This window comes from Myotis yumanensis, unplaced genomic scaffold (assembly GCF_028538775.1).
Source record: "Myotis yumanensis isolate MYYU_CA2020_CCGP unplaced genomic scaffold, mMyoYum1.0.hap1 SCAF_5, whole genome shotgun sequence".
Lineage (NCBI taxonomy): Eukaryota > Metazoa > Chordata > Mammalia > Chiroptera > Vespertilionidae > Myotis > Myotis yumanensis.
Genome location: NW_027223756.1, coordinates 42488757 through 42507964, shown reverse-complemented (window position 1 = coordinate 42507964; position 19208 = coordinate 42488757). Strand labels below are relative to the sequence as shown.

Sequence of the window (19208 nt, the reverse complement as noted above, 5' to 3'; positions counted from 1 at the left end):
AAAAATTACAATCTTGCCATTCTGACAAAAAAAAAAATAGGTATAATTTTGATTCATTCACACTAGGTGGCTATTGTTGTGTTGATTGTTGCCTTTTTTTTATTTGATAATCCAAGGGAAAAGAAGGTCAGTGCCCCTAACTAGTTAGGTATTGCATGCTTTAAGAATTCTTTCCTGCCAGAACCGGTTTGGCTCAGTGGATAGAGCGTCAGCCTGCGGACTGAAAGGTCCCGGGTTCGATTCCGGTCAAGGGCATGTACCTGGGTTGCGGGCACATCCCCAGTAGGAGATGTGCAGGAGGCAGCTGATCGATGTTTCTCTCTCATCGATGTTTCTAACTCTCTATCTCTCTCCCTTCCTCTCTGTAAAAAATCAATAAAATATATAAAAAAAAAAAAAAAGAATTCTTTCCTCTCTTTCTGTGTGTGTGTGTCTGTCTTTCTCTCTCTAAAAATCAATTAAGAATTATTTTTTAAAAGTATGCCCTGGCTGGGTAGCTCAGTTGGTTAGAGCGTTGTCCTGATTCATCAAGGTTGCAGGTCAGGGCACATACAAGAAGCAACCAATGAATGCATAAATAAGTCGAATGACAAATTTATGTTTCTCTCAAAATGAATTTAAAAAATTAAAAATTCTTGTGGCACACCAGTAGAAAATCACTGCTGTATTGAATCAGTCTTCCTTATGCAAGAGGAAAATAAAGATAAGCAGTTCACAAGAGCTAAGAAATTAGTTGAAAGGCAAGATTAAGTACAGAAAAAAAAAAAGTAGTAATATCATTTAGTATAATGGCAAGAAGCATGAGAAAGTGTCAGAATGGAGTACCAAACTGGCAAATAAATTTAAAAAATAAAAAAATAAAAACCTGCTATAACCGGTTTGGCTCAGTGGATAGAGCGTCGGCCTGCGGACTGAAAGGTCCCAGGTTCGATTCCGGTCAAGGGCATGTACCTTGGTTGCGGGCACATCTCCAGTAGGGAGTGTGCAGGAGGCAGCTGATCGATGTTTCTCTCTCATCGATGTTTCTAACTTTCTATCTCTCTCCCTTCTTCTCTGTAAAAAATCAATAAAATATATTTAAAAAAAAAATAAAAATAAAAATAAAAACCTCTTTTCCTAGCTACCAGTAAGGTGCTTGGTCCTTCTGAAGAAGCTAGGGCCATATTGCCTCAGTTCATCAGGCAACTAGCACTGTGCCCCAGCATGGGCCCTGCACTCATCCACACCATGGCCTCTGTCTCTGAGCTCACCTGCATCTACTGGGCCCTCACCCTGAGGATAAGATCAATGCCCTCATTAAAGAAGCCAGTGTAAATGTTGAACTTTTGTTTTTTTAGTTAATCCCTCACTTGAGGATATTTTTCCATTGATTTTTAGTTAGAGTGGAAGAGAGAGGGAAAGACAGAAACATCAATTGGTTGCCTCTTACACACGCCCCAACCAGGGCCGGGCTGGGGAGAAGCCTGCAACCAAGGTGTATGCCCTTGACTGGAATCGAACCTGGGACCCTTTGGTCCTCAGGCAGACACTCTATCCACTGAGTCAAACCGGCTAGGGCAATGTTGAACCTTTCTGACCAGGCCTGTTTGCAAAGGCTTTGGCCAATATCAACAAGGGGAGCCTCATCTGCAGTGTAAGGGCTGGTGAACCTGCCCCAGCAGCTGTGCTGTACCAGCAGGAGGTCCTGCCCCTCCACCACTGCTGCCCCAGCTGAGCAGGAGAGTGAAAGGAAAGAAAGAAAAATAGAGGAGTCTGAGGATGACATGGGCTTTGGTCTTTCTGACGAAACCTCTTTTGTATCACATTCAATAAAAAGCTGAATTCTGCAAGAAAAATAAAAATATATTTTAAACATAACTTCCTTAATCCCTTTAGTAGGAAAGTAGTTTTGATTTAAACTTTTTAACACTGCCTTTTGTATGAAATAAAATAAAAAAAACTGCAAAATAATAAGGAAGGAAGCATCTAAGGTCAGTAGGGTAAATTTTGGGTAGGGGTCTTTAGATTTATAGCCAATAATGTTTTCTTTTTATTGAATAGCAATGCTTTTGAGTTTGATTTGCTGGAATTCCTTTAAGGAGTATACTTTTTAAAAAGTTTTACCCAAGAAATGTACATACTATGTCAAACATACACTAACAAAATTAGAAAGTGAAATGTTAATATTCTTGATAAGTAAAAAAATAATATAGTTAATGAATAATATTATCACTCAGTAGCATCTTGATGAAAATGATGACATTAATAATGACATTAGCCAGGTTGGTGTGGCTCAATGGGTGAGCATCAACCCATAAACCAAGAGGTCTCTGGTTCAATTCCCAATCAGGGCACATGCCTGGGTGGCGGGCTCCATCCCCAGTAGGAGGGTTTGCAGGAGGCAGCCGATCAATGATTCTCTCATCATTGATGTTTCTATCTCTCTCTCTCTCCCTCTCCCTTCCTCTCCGAAATCAATAAAAATATATATTTTTTTAAATAATGACATTAGAATACTATTTTTTGCTGCTAAATCTTTCAGAGAAAGATTGATAATAAGCAGTGTTGGTGAGGATGTAGGAAAACATGCTGAAGAAAGTATAAACTGTGCAACCATCTTAGAGTAGTACGTTAAATGGGAATACATTTTTTACTTAGAATTTCAACTTCACGAATTTATGCTAGGCAATAACTCCAAGTTTATAAAGATCTATCTATAGGGATGTTATTAAATTGCCAATTGTAAGAACCCAAACCTTCCCACAAGTTAAAGTTAAACAACAGATGATAGCTAAATAAACTATGGTGAGTCCACATGCTGGAACACTATGTAAATGGTAAAAGTCATGTTGTGGAAATATCAATGGCATCAGTAAAATGCTCACCTCCATGTGAGAAAACAGATTATTATTCTATATGTATAGCATGATACCAATTTTGTTTTTTCTGTTTTAAAAAGGTACTTTATTTTATTCTTTGTGCTTTTCTAAGTTCCGCAATGTACAAACATTAATTTTATAATAAAAATGTGATAAAAATTATTAATTTATTACACATCACAAAATTCTTGATTACTATATTTTCATATAAAATATACAATTTTCCAATCAAATTTAGGTAAGTACAAAAAATCTTATATTAAATACAGGTTTCAAATGTATGTGTTCAAAACAAAAGGGATATTGAGAGAAAAATTTTAGATGATTTCAAGAGATGACTTAAAGGGAATAAGCATGGTTTGGTAATTCCTTACTGAAAAGCCAAAGCTACATATCCACTTAAAACATTTAAACATTTATTATCCTAATTCATTAGTTGTTTTGCAGTGTCTATTCAAAACTCTAAGTAAAATTTATTTTATTTTTTAAATATTCAAATTTGACTGTTTCTTAAAATTAAAACATCAAAATGACCCCCCCAAATATTAAATATTATAAAACTGAAAGTTATTTATGCATGGAAAATAATCTAATGAACATCTCTTATTAAATAGCCCATTTATCCAAACAAGATTATATGTTTTTCAATGTTGCCATTCTATAGGAAAAAGACACCAAAAATAAAATAATAAATTAATTCAGTGTATTAAACCAGCTGCTACTGCCAATACAAGAAAATATGTGCTGGGGAAAACCAAGATGGCGGCATAGGTAAACACCGGAGATTGCTGCCGTAAACAACCACTTCAAAAATACAACTAAAAGTCAGAACGGACATCAACCAGAACCACAGGAAGGCTGGCTGAGGAGAGACTCTTCAACTAGAAGCAAAAACAACAGCATTCCGACGCTCAGAGGAGGCGTAGTGTGGAAAATTTAAAGGTACGGTGGTGAGGTGGTGCGCGCGCAAAGCGGGCTGGCGGCTGAGGGCGCGGTTGTCGTTTTCAATCAGGAGTGAGTCTCAGACTCTGGGCTACAGATCTGGGCGAGTCTCTAGGGACCCAGACTCAAACGGGAGAAGCGGGACTGTCTGGCTACGGCCCCTCCGAGGTTTGCAGCGGTTGCTGGGACAGAGAGGCAGAACCCCTGGGGACGGACTGAGAGCGGCCATAGCGGCTCCCTCCCCCCGCCCTGTTGATCCTGCCCGCCCAAGCCCTGCGCACAGCCATTTGCCGATCGCCTCAGGCAAAGGCTGGATTAGCGCCTCCCCAGAAGACAGACGTTTTCCGCACAGCTGATTCCTACAGCCAGTCGGCCTGGTGGTCAAATCCCTCTAGTGTTAACTACAACAATTAAGGCTTGGCTAGAACAAGACTGCGCACAGAGACCACAAGGGGGTGCACCAAGAAAGCATAAAAGATGCGGAGACAAAAAAACATGACAGAAATGGAGGATATGGAGCTAAGAATCGCAATTTTGAGGGCTTGCCATAAATTTGTGCAGAGCCTCACGAAAACTAATGAGACCCTCGATGCTACGATAAAGAAATTAGAAAGTAAGCATACACGGACTGAAATAAAGAATATTATACCCAATAGCAGACCAGAGGAGCTCAAGAATCAAACCAAAGATTCGACAAAAAACACCCAATTGGAAAAGCAAAATGAAAAAAGAATCCGAAAGTGTGAAGATAGTGTAAGGAGCCTCTGGGACAGCTTTAAGCGGTCTAATATCAGAATTATTGGAGTGCCAGAAGATGAGAGACAGCAAGATATTGAAAACCTATTTCAAGAAATAATGGCAGAAAACTTCCCCCACCTGGAGAAAGAAATGGACTTACAGGTTCAAGAAGCGCAGAGAACCCCAAACAAAAGGAATCCAAAGAGGACCACACCAAGACACATCATCATTAAAATGCCAAGAGCAAAAGACAAAGAGAAAATCTTAAAAGCAGCGAGAGAAAGAGGCTCAATTACCTACAAGGGAATACCCATACGACTGTCAGCTGATTTCTCAACAGAAACTTTGCAGGCCAGAAGGGAATGGCAAGAAATATTCAAAGTGCTGAATACCAAGAACCTACAACCAAGATTACTTTATCCAGCAAAGCTATCATTCAGAATTGAAGGTCAGATAAAGAGCTTCACAGATAAGGAAAAGCTAAAGGAGTTCACCACCGCCAAACCAGTATTATATGAAATGCTGAAAGGTATCCTTTAAGAAGAGGAAGAAGAAGAAAAAGGTAAAGATACAAATTATGAACAACAAGTATGCATCTATCAACAAATGAATCTAAGAATCAAGTGAATAAATAACCTGATGTACAGAATGAACTGGTGATTATAATAGAATCAGGGACATAGAAAGGGAATGGACTAACTATTCTTGGGGGGAAAAGGGGTGTGGGAGATGCGGGAAGTGACTGGACAAAAATCATGCACCTATGGATGAACACAGTGGGTGGGGAGTGAGGGTGGAGGGTGGGGTGGGAGCTGGAAGGAGGGGAGTTATGGGGGGAAAAAAGAGGAACAAATGTAATAACCTGAACAATAAAGATTAAAAAAAAAAAACATATTTTGAAAATAAAAGTTTTAAGAAAACAAAACAAAAACAAAAACAAAACAAAAAAACAACTAAAAGACATAACGGACATCATCCAGAACCACAGGAAGGCTGGCTGAGTAGAAATTCTACAACTAGAAGGAAAGAGAAAAGCATACCGACACTCAGAGGCGGTGTGGTGCGGAAGTAAAATACAAAGGTGCGGAGGTGCATGCGGAAAGGGCTGGCGGCTGAGGACACGATTGTCTTTTTCAATCGGGAGGGAGTCTCAGGCTCTGAGCTCCAGTTCTGGGCGAGTCTCTGGGGACCCAGACTCATACGGGAGAAACGGGACTGTCTGGCATCGGTCGGAACTCAAGGGCAGCTTTCTCTCGGAGGCACTTGCAGCGATTTCCAGGACCTCTGAAGGCAGGACTGAGAGCAGCCATACTGCTTGCTCCGCCCACCCTGTTAATCCCATGGGACCCCCGCCCCGCCTAAGCCCTGCAGGGAGGCTTTTGCATATGAAAGACCCGGCCCTTCTTAATCTGAAAATAACAAACTGCAGCTGCCCCAAGGCCCCAGGGCAACTTGCATTGCTTTGCAGCTGGCTTCTGCTGGTAGCCTCAGGCAGAGGCTAAATTAGCACCTCCTTAGATCCAAGAGCCAGTGTACCCAGTGGTCAGAGTGGGACCATCCAATTACAACTACTGGGATCTGTAAGGGACACACTCAGGGGGCAGACTCAGTGAGCACCAAAGCCCCACTGAAGCAAGTCTTGCCCCATAAGGGTGTCTTCAGCACAGAAGTTCTCCCACCGTAGACACAGCTGATTCTCACAGCCAATTGGCCTAGAGGTCAAATCCTCCCAGTGTTACCTACAACAATGAAGGCTTAACTACAACAAGACTGTGCACAAAGGCCATAAGGGGGTGCACCAAAAGTGTCTATCTCAGGTAATTGGGGAGGCTGAGCCACTGGGCCCTATAGGACACTTAACACAGAAAGTCACTCTACTGACACAGCGAAGCAAAAAAAATGCCGAGACAAAGAAACAGGACACAAATGACAGAAATGAAGGAAAGCAAACTACTGGATATAGAGTTCAAAACCACACTTTTAAGGTTTTTCAATAATTTTCTAGAAACCGCCGATAAACATAATGAGACCCTCAAGAAATCTAGTGAGACCCTCGATGTTGTGATAAAGGACCAACTAGAAATTAAGCATACACTGATTGAAATAAAGAATATTATACTGACTCCCAACAGCAGATCAGAGGATCGCAAGAATCAAGTCAAAGATTTCAAATACGAAGAAGCAAAAAACACCCAACCGGAAAAGCAAAATGAAAAAAGAATTCAAAAATACGAAGATAGTGTAAGGAGCCTCTGGGACAGCTTCAAGCGTACCAACATCCAAATTATAGGGGTGCCAGAAGAAGAGAGAGAGCAAGATATTGAAAACCTATTTGAAGAAATAATGACAGAAAACTTCCCCTACCTGGTGAAAGAAATAGACTTACAAGTCCATGAAGCGCAGAGAACCCCAAACAAAAGGAATCCAAAGAGGACCACACCAAGACACATCATAATTAAAATGCCAAGAGCAAAAGACAAAGAGAGTATCCTAAAAGCAGCAAGAGAAAAAAAGTCATTTACCTACAAGAGAGTACCCATACGAATGTCAGCTGATTTCTCAACAGAAACTTTTGCAGGCCAGAAGGGAATGGCAAGAAATATTCAAAGTGATGAATGCCAAGAACCTACAACCAAGACTACTTTATCCAGCAAAGCTATCATTCAGAATTGAAGGTCAGATAAAGAGCTTCACAGATAAGAAAAAGCTAAATGAGTTCATCACCACCAAACCAGTATTATATGAAATGCTGAAAGGTATCCTTTAAGAAGAGGAAGAAGAAAAAGGTAAAGATACAAAATATGAACAACAAATATGCATCTATCAACAAGTGAATCTAAAAATCAAGTGAATAAATAATCTGATGAACAGAATGAACTGGTGATTATAATAGAATCAGGGACATAGAAAGGGAATGGACTGACTATTCTTGGGGGGGAAACGGGTATGGGGGGTGCGGAAAGAGATTAGACAATAATCGTGCACCTATGGATGAGGACAGTGGGTGGGGAGTGAGGGCCGAGGGTGGGGTGGGAACTGGGTGGAGGGGAGTTATGGTAGGAAAAAAGAGGAACCAATGTAATAATCTGAACAATAAAGATTTAATAATTTAAAAAAAGAAAAAATATGTGCTAAATAAAAATGAGTATGTTTATAACTGAAACTTTATTCACAAAACATAATGGTCTTCTAATAGCAATGTTTGAATATTACAGCTAAACAAAAGTAATGAAAAATCAATTCAAATAACTTAGAAAGTGCTTTATTTTTTAATTCCCACAAAAACTGAAACTATCATTTACATCAGTTGCAATAGCAATAAATATTAGAAATCAATGTACTATAACTCTTGAAAACACCAGCATAAAAAACTAAAAGAAACAAAAATGAAATCTAATGCTCCTTTTAAATTGAAGATAATCTGTTTGTGATATACCCAGCTGCAGATGTACAAAGAGCTGATGCATTCAAAACAGTGCAAGATTTAATTAATTTAGGACAACATTCCAACCCAGTTTTCATTACTTTTCAATTGCTTTTGCAGGTTTATGTAGAATCACAAAAAGTAAATCACTCCTAATATCTAACCAGCTAATGCCAATTTACAATACTCCACACCAACACAACAGTAACTATAGAAATCATGAGGTTAAACTCACAGGGGAAAAAGGAAAATCTTGCATCCAAAGTGCGTATGCTTTAATATAACTGCAATATAGTTCTACTTTTTTTAAAACAAAAACAAAAAAAAAACAAGGTTTTCTTTACACATCTAAAAGCAAATGTATCATTTCATATTCTTTTTCTGAATTAAAAAATATTTACGTAATCTTCCTTTGTTTTTAATTTCAAATATGAGTTGATAGTGGGGTAATTAGATTCTTTAAGAAAGCTCTATAGATGAATACAACATACTATATCTTCTTTAAGAAGTATGACCTGAAATGTTAGGCATTCCTTGTGTTGTTTTTGAATATATTTTAAGGAATGCTGTTCTTGTAAACAATGGCCTTGAAAAAGAAATACTGAGACCTATTCATTACTAGAGGATCTCTATAATAGATCACCAAAACTATCCTGTTCATGAAGTCAGGGAAAACATTTTTAGAATTTATCTTGCTATGGGAAAAAAATGGTACCACTTTTCTTCCTTCTTCTTTTTTCTGATCATCACAATTAAACATCAGAAGGTTTTCCCAAATAAATATTGATGTAAATGTTGATTTCAAGGGCAAGCAACTTTCATAAGCATCTACTTCTCAGACATTTCACCATTTGTGGAGACTGAGGCAGCACTGTTCTGGTGTGAATTGTCACTGGACTCCTGTGACATATTCCTTCTGGGAGAATGTATTGGAACCTGAAGTTGACTGGCAGATGCAGGCTTAGCAGCATTTGGTGACTTTGTGGAGGAATTAGATGGAAGTCTATGATGACCACTCTCTGAACCAGAAGTAGATGAATGTCGTTTTCTTCCAAATTCCTCACTAATGGGGGGCTGCAAATTATGAAAGACAACACAGTAACAATTATACTATTTTTCCTCCATTTAAAATCTAAGGCCAGACTTTTCCAACAAAGAGGAAACTGTGCTTCAGCAGATTTTATCAGTATACAAAAAACTTAACAGCAATTTAAGGTATTAACTTGAATGTCCTTCCAACTAAATCATCTTGCTAGTATTTTTTCATTCTTTCACTGAACACGTTTATCAAGCATCTCTTATGTTTTAGGGCTTGAACTACACAGCAGGTAATAAGTGTAAGCTTGGGTTCCTTGCTTTAAGAAAATGTTTCACAAGGGTTATTTTCCATCTTTATTCAACCTCTATCAAATGTTAAGCATTTATAACTTTAGTCCCTTCCTCAGCCATAACCTCCTATCCTAGGCTTGCTTAAATGGCAATGTTTAACAAACAGATAAATGGAAGCAAAGGGGGGGAAAAGAGATACCAAGTCAAACACCTTCAGCAAGTTTGAAGGTTTATCTCAAATTTCTAGGATAAGGACTGGAGAGCATTATTGATAGAACTACATTTAAACACTTTCAAACATAAATATCCAACCCCTTCAGACAGCAAGGACAGAGAGGCAGGTAGAAGAAAGGTATCCTGCATTTTTTAAAATCAGTCTTTTAGGCCTTTCCAGTGACCAAGATTTTAGAGCCCACAATGACACACAACCAAATATTTTCATTTGAAGACAAGTTAAGATCATAATCTCCTCCACCAATATTCTATTGTATTTGAAAGTGGAGGCCTGAATTCTTAGCTTCAATTCAGAAAGGACAAAAGTCACTATTATAAAGATAGCAGGGATGTCTCTGTGACAGAACTGGTTAGGCCACTCTAGAAACACAGCTCTTCATTCCATTAACTCCATCCCTGGGCCATCTAACCCAGCAGTCGCCAACTAGTGGTCTATGAGGTCCAAAAGGTTGTTGACCACTGGTTTAAGAAAACCTTTGGAGCTGCAGTCACCAACCGGTGGTTTGCAGACCACTGGTGGTCTGTGAGGTCCGCATGGTTGGCGACTACTGATCTAATCCATTTAGATACAAAATTTCAAGACATATTACAGTACTAAGTAGCGATGAACCTAGCCTTCCTTTCATCTCTATTTTATACGCCCTGATGCTTCTTTGTCTTTTCTGATTTCTCTGTCCTCTTCTTCATCCTTTTTCTTTATCTTTTTATGTTCATCCCATTCCTTTTCTAATGCTTTCCTTTCTCTTTTAAAATCACATTGTTTAAAACCTACCCTATTATCTCTACAGATGCACCTAACATTCTCGCCTAATTTTATTATGCAGGGAACCCTAGATTCATGTTACATTAGCATATTTTACAAAAACTATAAAAATATATAAAAGGTGAAAAAATTTCAAGCTGCTAAGTGAGAAATTTGCAACATATCCACATAAAAGTTACTAAATCTATAATTTAATTATAGGAACATATTAAAATTGAAGTGAACTGCCAATTGCACTGAAGTTATGTAAGATGTTAACATTTGGGAATTCTAGGTAAAAGAGTGTATGGGAATTCTCTACTATTTTTGTACCTGCTTTAAAGTTTGATTTCAAAACTGGAAAATTAAATTTTCAAAATAAAAAGTTAAAAAATAAAATTAGTAATACAGAGGAAAGGACTTAAAACTTACATCAACGCGGAAGTCTTCTAACCTCTTAAAGCTACAGAGGTATTCCTGAAGTTTTGGGTCAATAGACTGTGTCTTAGATTGAGAATATTTTAGATAAGCCCAAAACTTTTCTAATCCATACAATTGACCTAATAACAGAAAAGAATATACATAATAAATTATATAGAATTTTAAAAAAATGATTCATATTGAACATAATCCTACCAGCAATAAACCATTTACCTTCCAATACACACATTACTTAAGTCTTGAGAATAAGACATTTTAATGAATAAAGGCAGCTAACATCGAGCATTTATTATATACAGTGGTTTATTACATATTAAACTAATCTGAAGCATATACAACCCTGGAATATAGTTGCTTTTGTATATATTACTGGTGAATAAGCTGAAACTAACAAGGTTAAGTAACTTGCCCAAGATCACATAGCTAATAAGCAGTGGAAATGGGAGTCGGACCTCACCCAGGCCCTGTGCTGTTACCCACTGTGCTGCCCCACCATTCCAGGCACGTGCACTGATGCTACACAGAATTCTTATGTAACTTGCCCTAGCCAGTTTGGCTCAGTGGATAGAGCATCAGCCTGTGGACTGAAAGGTCCCAGGTTCGATTCCGGTCAAGGGCACATGCCCGGGTTGCGGGCTCGATCCCCAGTGGGGGACCTGCAGGAGGCAGCCGATCCATGATTCTCTCTCATCATGGATGTTTCTATCTCTCTCTCCCTTTTCCTTCCTCTCTGGAATCAATAAAAATATATTTAAAAAAAAAAAAAAAGAATTCTTATGTAACAGAATATCAGTGAGTAGCCACATTTGTCAAGTGAATAATGACAAATACAGCTCCTCACAGGAAAGGTCTTACTCCTTATGGTGCCCCATCCTTCATCAAGCACCACACTAGGGGCCTGAAGATCTTAAGTGGTCTGCTTTGAAGACAAAGTTATGAATTCCCTATTCATTGATACTCAGGTTTACAATGAACAAACAGAATAAGTTAGTTTTTGTTTTGTTACCAGATTCGTAGTCTTTTTTGGTTTCTTCTTGGAAATCCTTAAAAATTTCTTGTCTGAATTTTTTTTCCAGTCCGTAACTATAAAACCTGAAAAGACATTCTAATCCATACCTGTGAAAAAGAAATAAAATATTCATAATTTTTTTGCCATGACAATATCAATATCTCCTATTTAACAGCACTGATACAAGCAAATATGGCACAAATAACCCCAAACAAACAAAAAATGTTTTAAATGTTTAGCATGCAGATGTTTAGTTGAAGCAGTAACTAGTAATCCATAGTTGGCTTTGCTGTTTTTGTTGACTCAGCCATAGCACTCCTGGAGGTACACTGGGAACATGGAGAATGAGAGGAACCCTTGGACAACGAGAATATAACTTCTTTGGACTGACAAAAGATCTCTCCCTGGAATTGCTAAGGAACTAGTCAAAAGATTTAATGATAAATTGGGAATGTTTTAGATTTTTCCTAAACCAAGGTTTATAATGGTGTGTTTGTGCATGGTATTAAATATTCTTGAACATAATCTTTACTCTAGAGAGATAAAGACCATACTCTTATGCTCTAAACCTTAGGTGTTGTTGACCCATTCGATAAAGTACATTTCATAAAAGACATTTTGCTAAAAGAATTTTAATCACTAAATAAATCAGAAAACAAATGTCCTTGTTTTCCTCTTTGAAGTACCTAGAGAATTGGAACCCTAGCCGGTTTGGCTCAGTGGAATATTGGCCCACAGACTAAAGGGTCCTGGGTTTGATTCTGATCAAGGGCAGGTACCTGAGTTGCAGGCTCAATCCCTAGCCCTGGTCGGGGCATGTGCAGGAGGCAACCAATCGATGGGTCTCTCTCACATCGATGTTTCTCTCTGTGTGTCTCTCCTGTTCCCTTCCACTCAGGTGGAAGAATGTCTTTTCAGGTTTTAAGAACCAGAAAAAACTATATTTGAACTCTAGGCTTATAACTATATCCCTGTAAGTAGGGATAAAAATATCCTACTTTTTAAGAATAGATGAGATACTAATTGTAAAGCACTTAGATCATGGCTAGCACATTAAAGATATGTAATAAATGTTATTTCTCTCCCTCCTTCTTGAAACCATCTTAATGTTAGTTATTGTCAATAGATATAGTTAGTAAAAATCTTCTTCCTAATAATAATGACCACTCATTGAGCACTTGCTATGTATCAGGTAATATGTTAAGCCCTTTACATGGTGTTTTGTTTAATCTTCACAATAACCTTACAAGGGTATCTACCATAATTTCCCCAACTTTATAACTAACCTAAAGCTTGGGGGGATTATAATTTGCCACAGTCACAATAAATTAATGGGCTAGAACTCAAAACTATGTCTCATTTCAAAGCCGCCCAGTGCTGAACTATTATGCTCTACTTCCTAATAGCTAATCCAGTCTAGTCATGAACACTGAAGAAACAGACCCAAAATTATAAAAGATGTTGAAAAGCTATTAGAAACATACACAGAAAAGGAACTCCCAACCTAGACTTGGGTAGGAATGGAATCAGAAAAGTATTAGAAAGTCCTGCAGAAAAATTGTTTGCTTATTAAATAGCAAAATATGCTGAAATTAATTATAAGCATGGCTTTCAAACTTTTCTGAGTTTAATAGTAAGACAAATATTTTAATTTGTGAACAAGTCAATACAACACTCATATACACTGTGTGTGTACATAAAAGCACATATAAGTTTTTCAAAGTACTCTTAAATTTCTACGTATGTATGAATTATGAGACAATTTAATCTTACTATGTTCAGTGCAGTCGTACTGTATTTTCTACACTTTATTTTTAAGCAAGTCAGAATCACTAAATTGATTTCTCAATTCTTCAATGGGTTACAAACCACACTGTGAATGAGAACATCGAGATCAGAAATGGCCAAGTTTGCCTTTTATGTCAAATCCGGTAAACTAGCTAGCAATGACATGTGCCTGTCATTCCTTACCAAGGTAAGGATTCTAGATCAGCCGTGGGCAAACTACGGCCTGCGGGCCGGATCCGGCCCGTTTGAAATGAATAAAACTAAAAAAAAAAAAAAAGACCGTACCCTTTTTTGTAATGATGTTTACTTTGAATTTATATTAGTTCACACAAACACTCCATCCATGCTTTTGTTCCAGCCCTCCGGTCCAGTTTAAGAACCCATGGTGGCCCTCCAGTCAAAAAGTTTGCCCACCTCTGTTCTAGATGCAAATTAAATGGGCTTTATTTTTACAAGTCAGTGCAAATGTAATGTTTTCTAAAAACTTTTCTTACAGCAAATTTTTCCCTCTTGAAGATCACAATCTTTTTTTTTTTTTTTTTTACTGATTTCAGAGAAAAAGGGAGAGGGAGAGAGAGAGAAGCATAAATGATAAGAGAGAATCACTGATTGGCTGCCTTCTGCACGCCCCCTACTGGGGATCAAGCCAGCAACCCCAGGCATGTGCCCTTGACCAGAATCAAACCCGGTACTTTGGTCTGTAGGCCATTGCTCTATTCACTGAGCCAAACCAGCTACTAGGGCTAACAATATATTTTTATTTGAGATTTACAAGAGGAACCCATTTTTAGACCTTTGAAGAGAGGTAAATTTAGAAAATATTGAGAGGAAAATTATCTTTTTTCTTCTTTCCATCACTACTTCTTCCTCCCTTTACCCAGGAATAAATAGCTGGTAGTAGTCAACTCCGTGTTCTTTCTCACTCTCTTGGTCTGGTCTCAACCCAGCCTTATAGGCACTCTCAAAATTCCCCTTGAACATTTCCTCAAAAAAAAAAAAAAGCAAGGTTTAACTGGACAAAAAGAACGAGTTAGCAAAGCAGAGGGAGAAAGAAAAGAACAAACAGGTAAGGATATCTAAAGACAATTTGGATGCTAGAGAGCTTGGTTCACTCAGAGAACACATAGTTCAGTACCACTGTTGTCTAGAGCACTAACTGCAGGAAAAATGAGATTGGACAGGTAAATCAGGTCATATCATGAGAGGTCTTAGTTTTTCTTGGCTCAAGCACATATTAATTTGGGGACATATATGCACATGCAAGGGAAGTCTGTAATGGTGGGGACAAGAGAGAGAGAAATCTTTCAAATGTCATTTGGCCTTTATGCCATCCCTAAAATGGTCCCAAATGATCCCACCTCCTGGTATTCACAACCTTGTACAATGCCCTCCCACACTGTATCAGGGTGGGTCTATGAATGACACAATATGGCAGAAGTGATAGTATGTCACTTTCAAGTATAGATTATACATGACACTGAGACTTCCCTCTTAGAAGTTCTCCCTCTTTTGTGGTCACCAGCTCTGAGTCATGTCGTGAGATGCCCTAAGCAGAGGCCTGTATGGCCAAGAACTAAAGCCTCCTGCCCATAGCCATGTGAGTGAGCTTGAAGAGGATCCTCCAGCCAGTCAAGTCTGTCGCCCTATCCAACACTTCAACTGTAATTTCCTAAGAGAACAGAACAAGAACAACCCAGCTAAGCTGTTCCTGGGGTCCTGACCCATAGAAACTGTGGATTAAAAAATGTTTGTTGTTTTAAGCATCTGAGTTTGGGGGTACTTTGGTGTGCAGCAATAGTCACTAGAACAGCCTCCCTCCAGTTATGCAGGCTACTTTCACAGTTCAAAACTGGGCTACTTTTCAGTCCTAGTTTTTATTTTTAAAAAATCTCTCCAAGTGTAAAAATACAAAAAAATATTGGACCTGTAATTTTCTTTTGCATCTTCCCAAGCAAGTTGTTTAAATTCCTCGTACATTTTTTTATTGAAGTGGTCTCTGAGGAAAAAGGACCAGAAACGAAAGAGAGTATTCATTTCTTGGGACTGGCCAACTCCCAAGCGCTTTCTGTCTGGAAAAAGTTAAAATAATAAAACATTTTTAAAGTAAAGATACTTACTGAAAGCAAAACAACAGATGTTTTACATAACTTAAAGAAAGCTGAAATATATTAATCCTCAAAACGTATTTGGTTTTCCTCTAAATTTAAGCATTTGTCAAAAGTAACAAGAATATGGTAAACTTTCTTTCTTTCTTTCTTTTTTTTTAAAAAACTTTATTTCTTAACTAGAGGCCCGGTGCACAAATTTGTACACCAGTGGGGTCCCTTGGCCTGGCCTGCAGGATCGGGCCAAAACCAGCTCTCCGACATCCCCTGAGGGGTCCCAGATTGCGAGAGGGTGGAGGCCAGGTCGAGGGAGCCCACCTGTGCACAATCGGGGCTGGGGAGGGACACAGGAGGTTGGCCAGCTGGGGAGGGACCGAAGGAGGGCTCCAGGGTGTGTCCGGCCTGTCTTGCTCAGTCCCAATTGGCCAGACCTCAGCAGTAAGCTAACCTACCAGTCAGAGCATTTGCCCCCTAGTGATCAGTGCACGTCATAGCGACTGGTCGACTGTCTGCCCCCTGGTGGTCAGTGCACGTCATAGCGAGTGGTTGAGTGGCTTTATCGTATCATTAGCATATTATACTTTGATTGGTTGAATGGCCAACTGGACACTTAGCATATTAGGCTTTTATTATATAGGATGTGTCTAAGCTACAAAATACATGAAGAATATATATAAACATATTTACTTAAGGTAACTATAAGTAAAACAAATAAAATATCTTAACCTAATATTAAATGTCACAATTTGAAATTTTTATAATTACATTTTAATTTTAAATATAGCTATGTAAAAGACAAGTGTCTTACCACTTAGGCATCTTCGATGATATTTGTGGTACACTTGCTGGGTAAAGCCATTTTCCTTCAAAAGTTCATGAGAAGGATGCTGGAACTTCGGGAATGAGTGAGGAGTACATCCATAACTTCCTATGAGTTGGGAACCTTCTGAAGGTGAAGCATTTGAACTGCTGTTTGAGGAGGGGGGGGAAAGCCTTCAAACTAAAATATCAAGAACCAAGTGTTTAAACTGATTTGCACTACTGGTTCACTACTGAGAATATGAGCAATGGAAAAGACATTAGTCCCCAAAACGCTCCTAAACAAATGACATAGAATTTATGCTCAACGCACAGGTAAATTCAGAAGTTGATTTAAAAAGTCATAAATTCTGAACATAAAATAATAACTAGAAGCAGATAACTGAATAGTTAGCTTATTCCTCTTCCAGATCCATTATTTAGTTTAGATAATTTTTTATGGTAGTAGAAAATTTTTCAATTTTCTTGAGTAATTAGGCTAATGATGTAAATTGAGTAAGTGAAAATAATTAATAAAATCTAGCATAAAGGCAATAATTTCACATACCTGCAATTTTGTAAATCAATTCCACTTCTGAAATATTTCCTAAATCCATCTTTTTTTTTTGCACTCCATTATTCAAATTTATACTGTCTGACGCTTTCAATGGAACTAACTGTTATCTTTGTTTTTCCATCTCCCTCCCTCTATTTTGCCACCAAAGTTATCTTCCTAAGACATTGTTCTATATTGTTGGTTCTCAATCTTTGGTCTGTGGATGCTTAAAGGGATCCCAGGAATTCTGCAAGGTCAAAACTAAAATCGTATTTGCTAAATTTACCGTGTTAACATTCATGCTGATAATACTAAAGCAATGGTGTATATAATTACTGATGCAAACTGAGACAGTGGCACCAAATTTCATTTTCTAGTGCTTGTATTATTTATTGCTATGCATTTGCAATTTCTGATGTCCTTGATGAAGCAAAAAAAAATTTTTCATGAAATCTCAACCCTTGAGTATATGTCCTATTGTGTGTGACAAAATGGAGCAGAAACTTTCTTTAGCAAAATGAGAAAGTTCTGGAGATGTTTTACAACCAAATGACTATACTTATCACTACTGAACAGTACACTTAAAAATAGTTGAGACAATAAATTTTATGTTATGTTTTTTTATCACAATTAGAAAAATATGGGATGGGAGGAAGCAAAAAGCACTTTTGTGACAAATCAAAGTCAATGGACTAAATGTCTATTTCATTCCTAGCCCCCAATGTGATGGTATTAAGAAGTAATTAAGTCATTGGGTACAGCTCTTAGGAGTGGGATTTGCCCTTCTTGTAAGAAGAGACATGAGAGGGCTTGCTGCTTCTCTCTCTGCTCTCCATCATGTAAAGATACAAGATGGCCATCTGAAAACTGCAAGTGGTCCCTCACCAGACACTGGATCTGTTGGCACCTTGACCTTGAAACTGAGAGAAATGAAGATTTGTAGTTTAAGTTACCTAATCTATAGCATACTTGTTATAGCTCAAAGAGAAATGTCTTAAGTCAAAGCATGTGTGTGATAAAGTTGTAAGCTGAACTAAGTGACTTTTTCATAGAATACCATTTTTAATTAGAATAACCAATAAAATATGGTTATTCAGATTTTGTTTTGTGTAAGACATTTCCTTGAAAATGAACAAAATTAGTCTGTAATATCAAGGAAAAATTTGAGCTCTCATGCAAAAATTAAAATTTTGGAAACCTTGTATTTGTCCCCATGAGTTTGACAGTTTCCACTAATACCTAAAGACTTTTCTAATGAAATTAGTGGTGACTTTTTTATGAGTCTGTGTGTACAAGTCTCTATGAGTGGTAAAATATACATGACCCTTATAATGTAGTAATTCTAGCAATCAGATTCTCCCTCTTCCCAAGGCTTTGCCAGTTTTGTTTTTGTTTGTTTGTTTTATTGTTACAGGGTGTTTCTATGCTGGAGAGAAGCCTGGGATAAAAACTTAGTCTTCTGAGGATTTTTCTGAGCCTGCATCGATCCTTGAGCGTGTGTGGTAGTTGTCTACGTTGCCCTCTATGAGCGGTTGTTTTTTGAATGCCCCCAAAATAGGACATTCAGACAGAGGGCAATGAAACAATGGACACCAGACTCTGTGGCTGCACCTTGTTGATCAGAGGCAGTTAGCAGTCAGAACACAACTCCAGCAAGCCAGACCATAAAGTGGGTAGCCATCTTCCAGTCTGTTCACAGAGCGGGGAGGTGGGAGATAGGTAGCTGCTACCATATCAAAGGCTGACACTGACCAACATTAACCACAATTTACCAGATAAGCTTCCCTTGGAAGCTTTAAATGTTAAAACAGATGCCCTAGCTGGTTTGGCTCAGTGGATATAGCATCAGTCTACAGACTGAAGGGTCCCCGGTTCGACTCCAGTCAAGGGCACATGCCCAAGTTGCAGGCTTGATCCCCAGTAGGGGGCGTGAAAGAGGCAGCCAATCAATGATTCTTTCTCATTGATGTCTACATCCCTCTCTCCTTCATCCTTTCTCTCTCTGAAATCAATAAAAATATATATTTTTAAAATTCACTGGTATGAAAAGGTCATTGATATGGTTTCATATTCCACATTGCAACTAAATTTTTTTTTAAAAATTACCACCCATTCAGCTTTGGTATAATATCAAACAAGAGTATCTTCAAATTATCTGAAAAGGCTAAAAAATATTCCTTCCTTTCCTGAATTTTATTCCTCTAATTCAACAAAATCAACAAATTACAATTAAATTATATTAAC

At 38.1% G+C, this 19208-nt stretch overlaps 1 protein-coding gene across 1 annotated transcript in view; it reads right to left on the bottom strand.

Annotated features, from left to right (window-relative positions):
* Positions 1 to 7684: 7684 nt before the first annotated feature.
* The window catches only part of LARP1B (La ribonucleoprotein 1B), a 92034-nt gene continuing 80510 nt past the window's right edge, over positions 7685 to 19208 (bottom strand). Inside the window, 5 exon segments of the mRNA XM_070415166.1 lie at positions 7685 to 9036; positions 10700 to 10827; positions 11715 to 11824; positions 15430 to 15574; positions 16419 to 16579. Of these exon segments, the coding sequence (XP_070271267.1) occupies positions 8791 to 9036; positions 10700 to 10827; positions 11715 to 11824; positions 15430 to 15574; positions 16419 to 16579 (790 nt within the window). The 3' untranslated portion in view covers positions 7685 to 8790.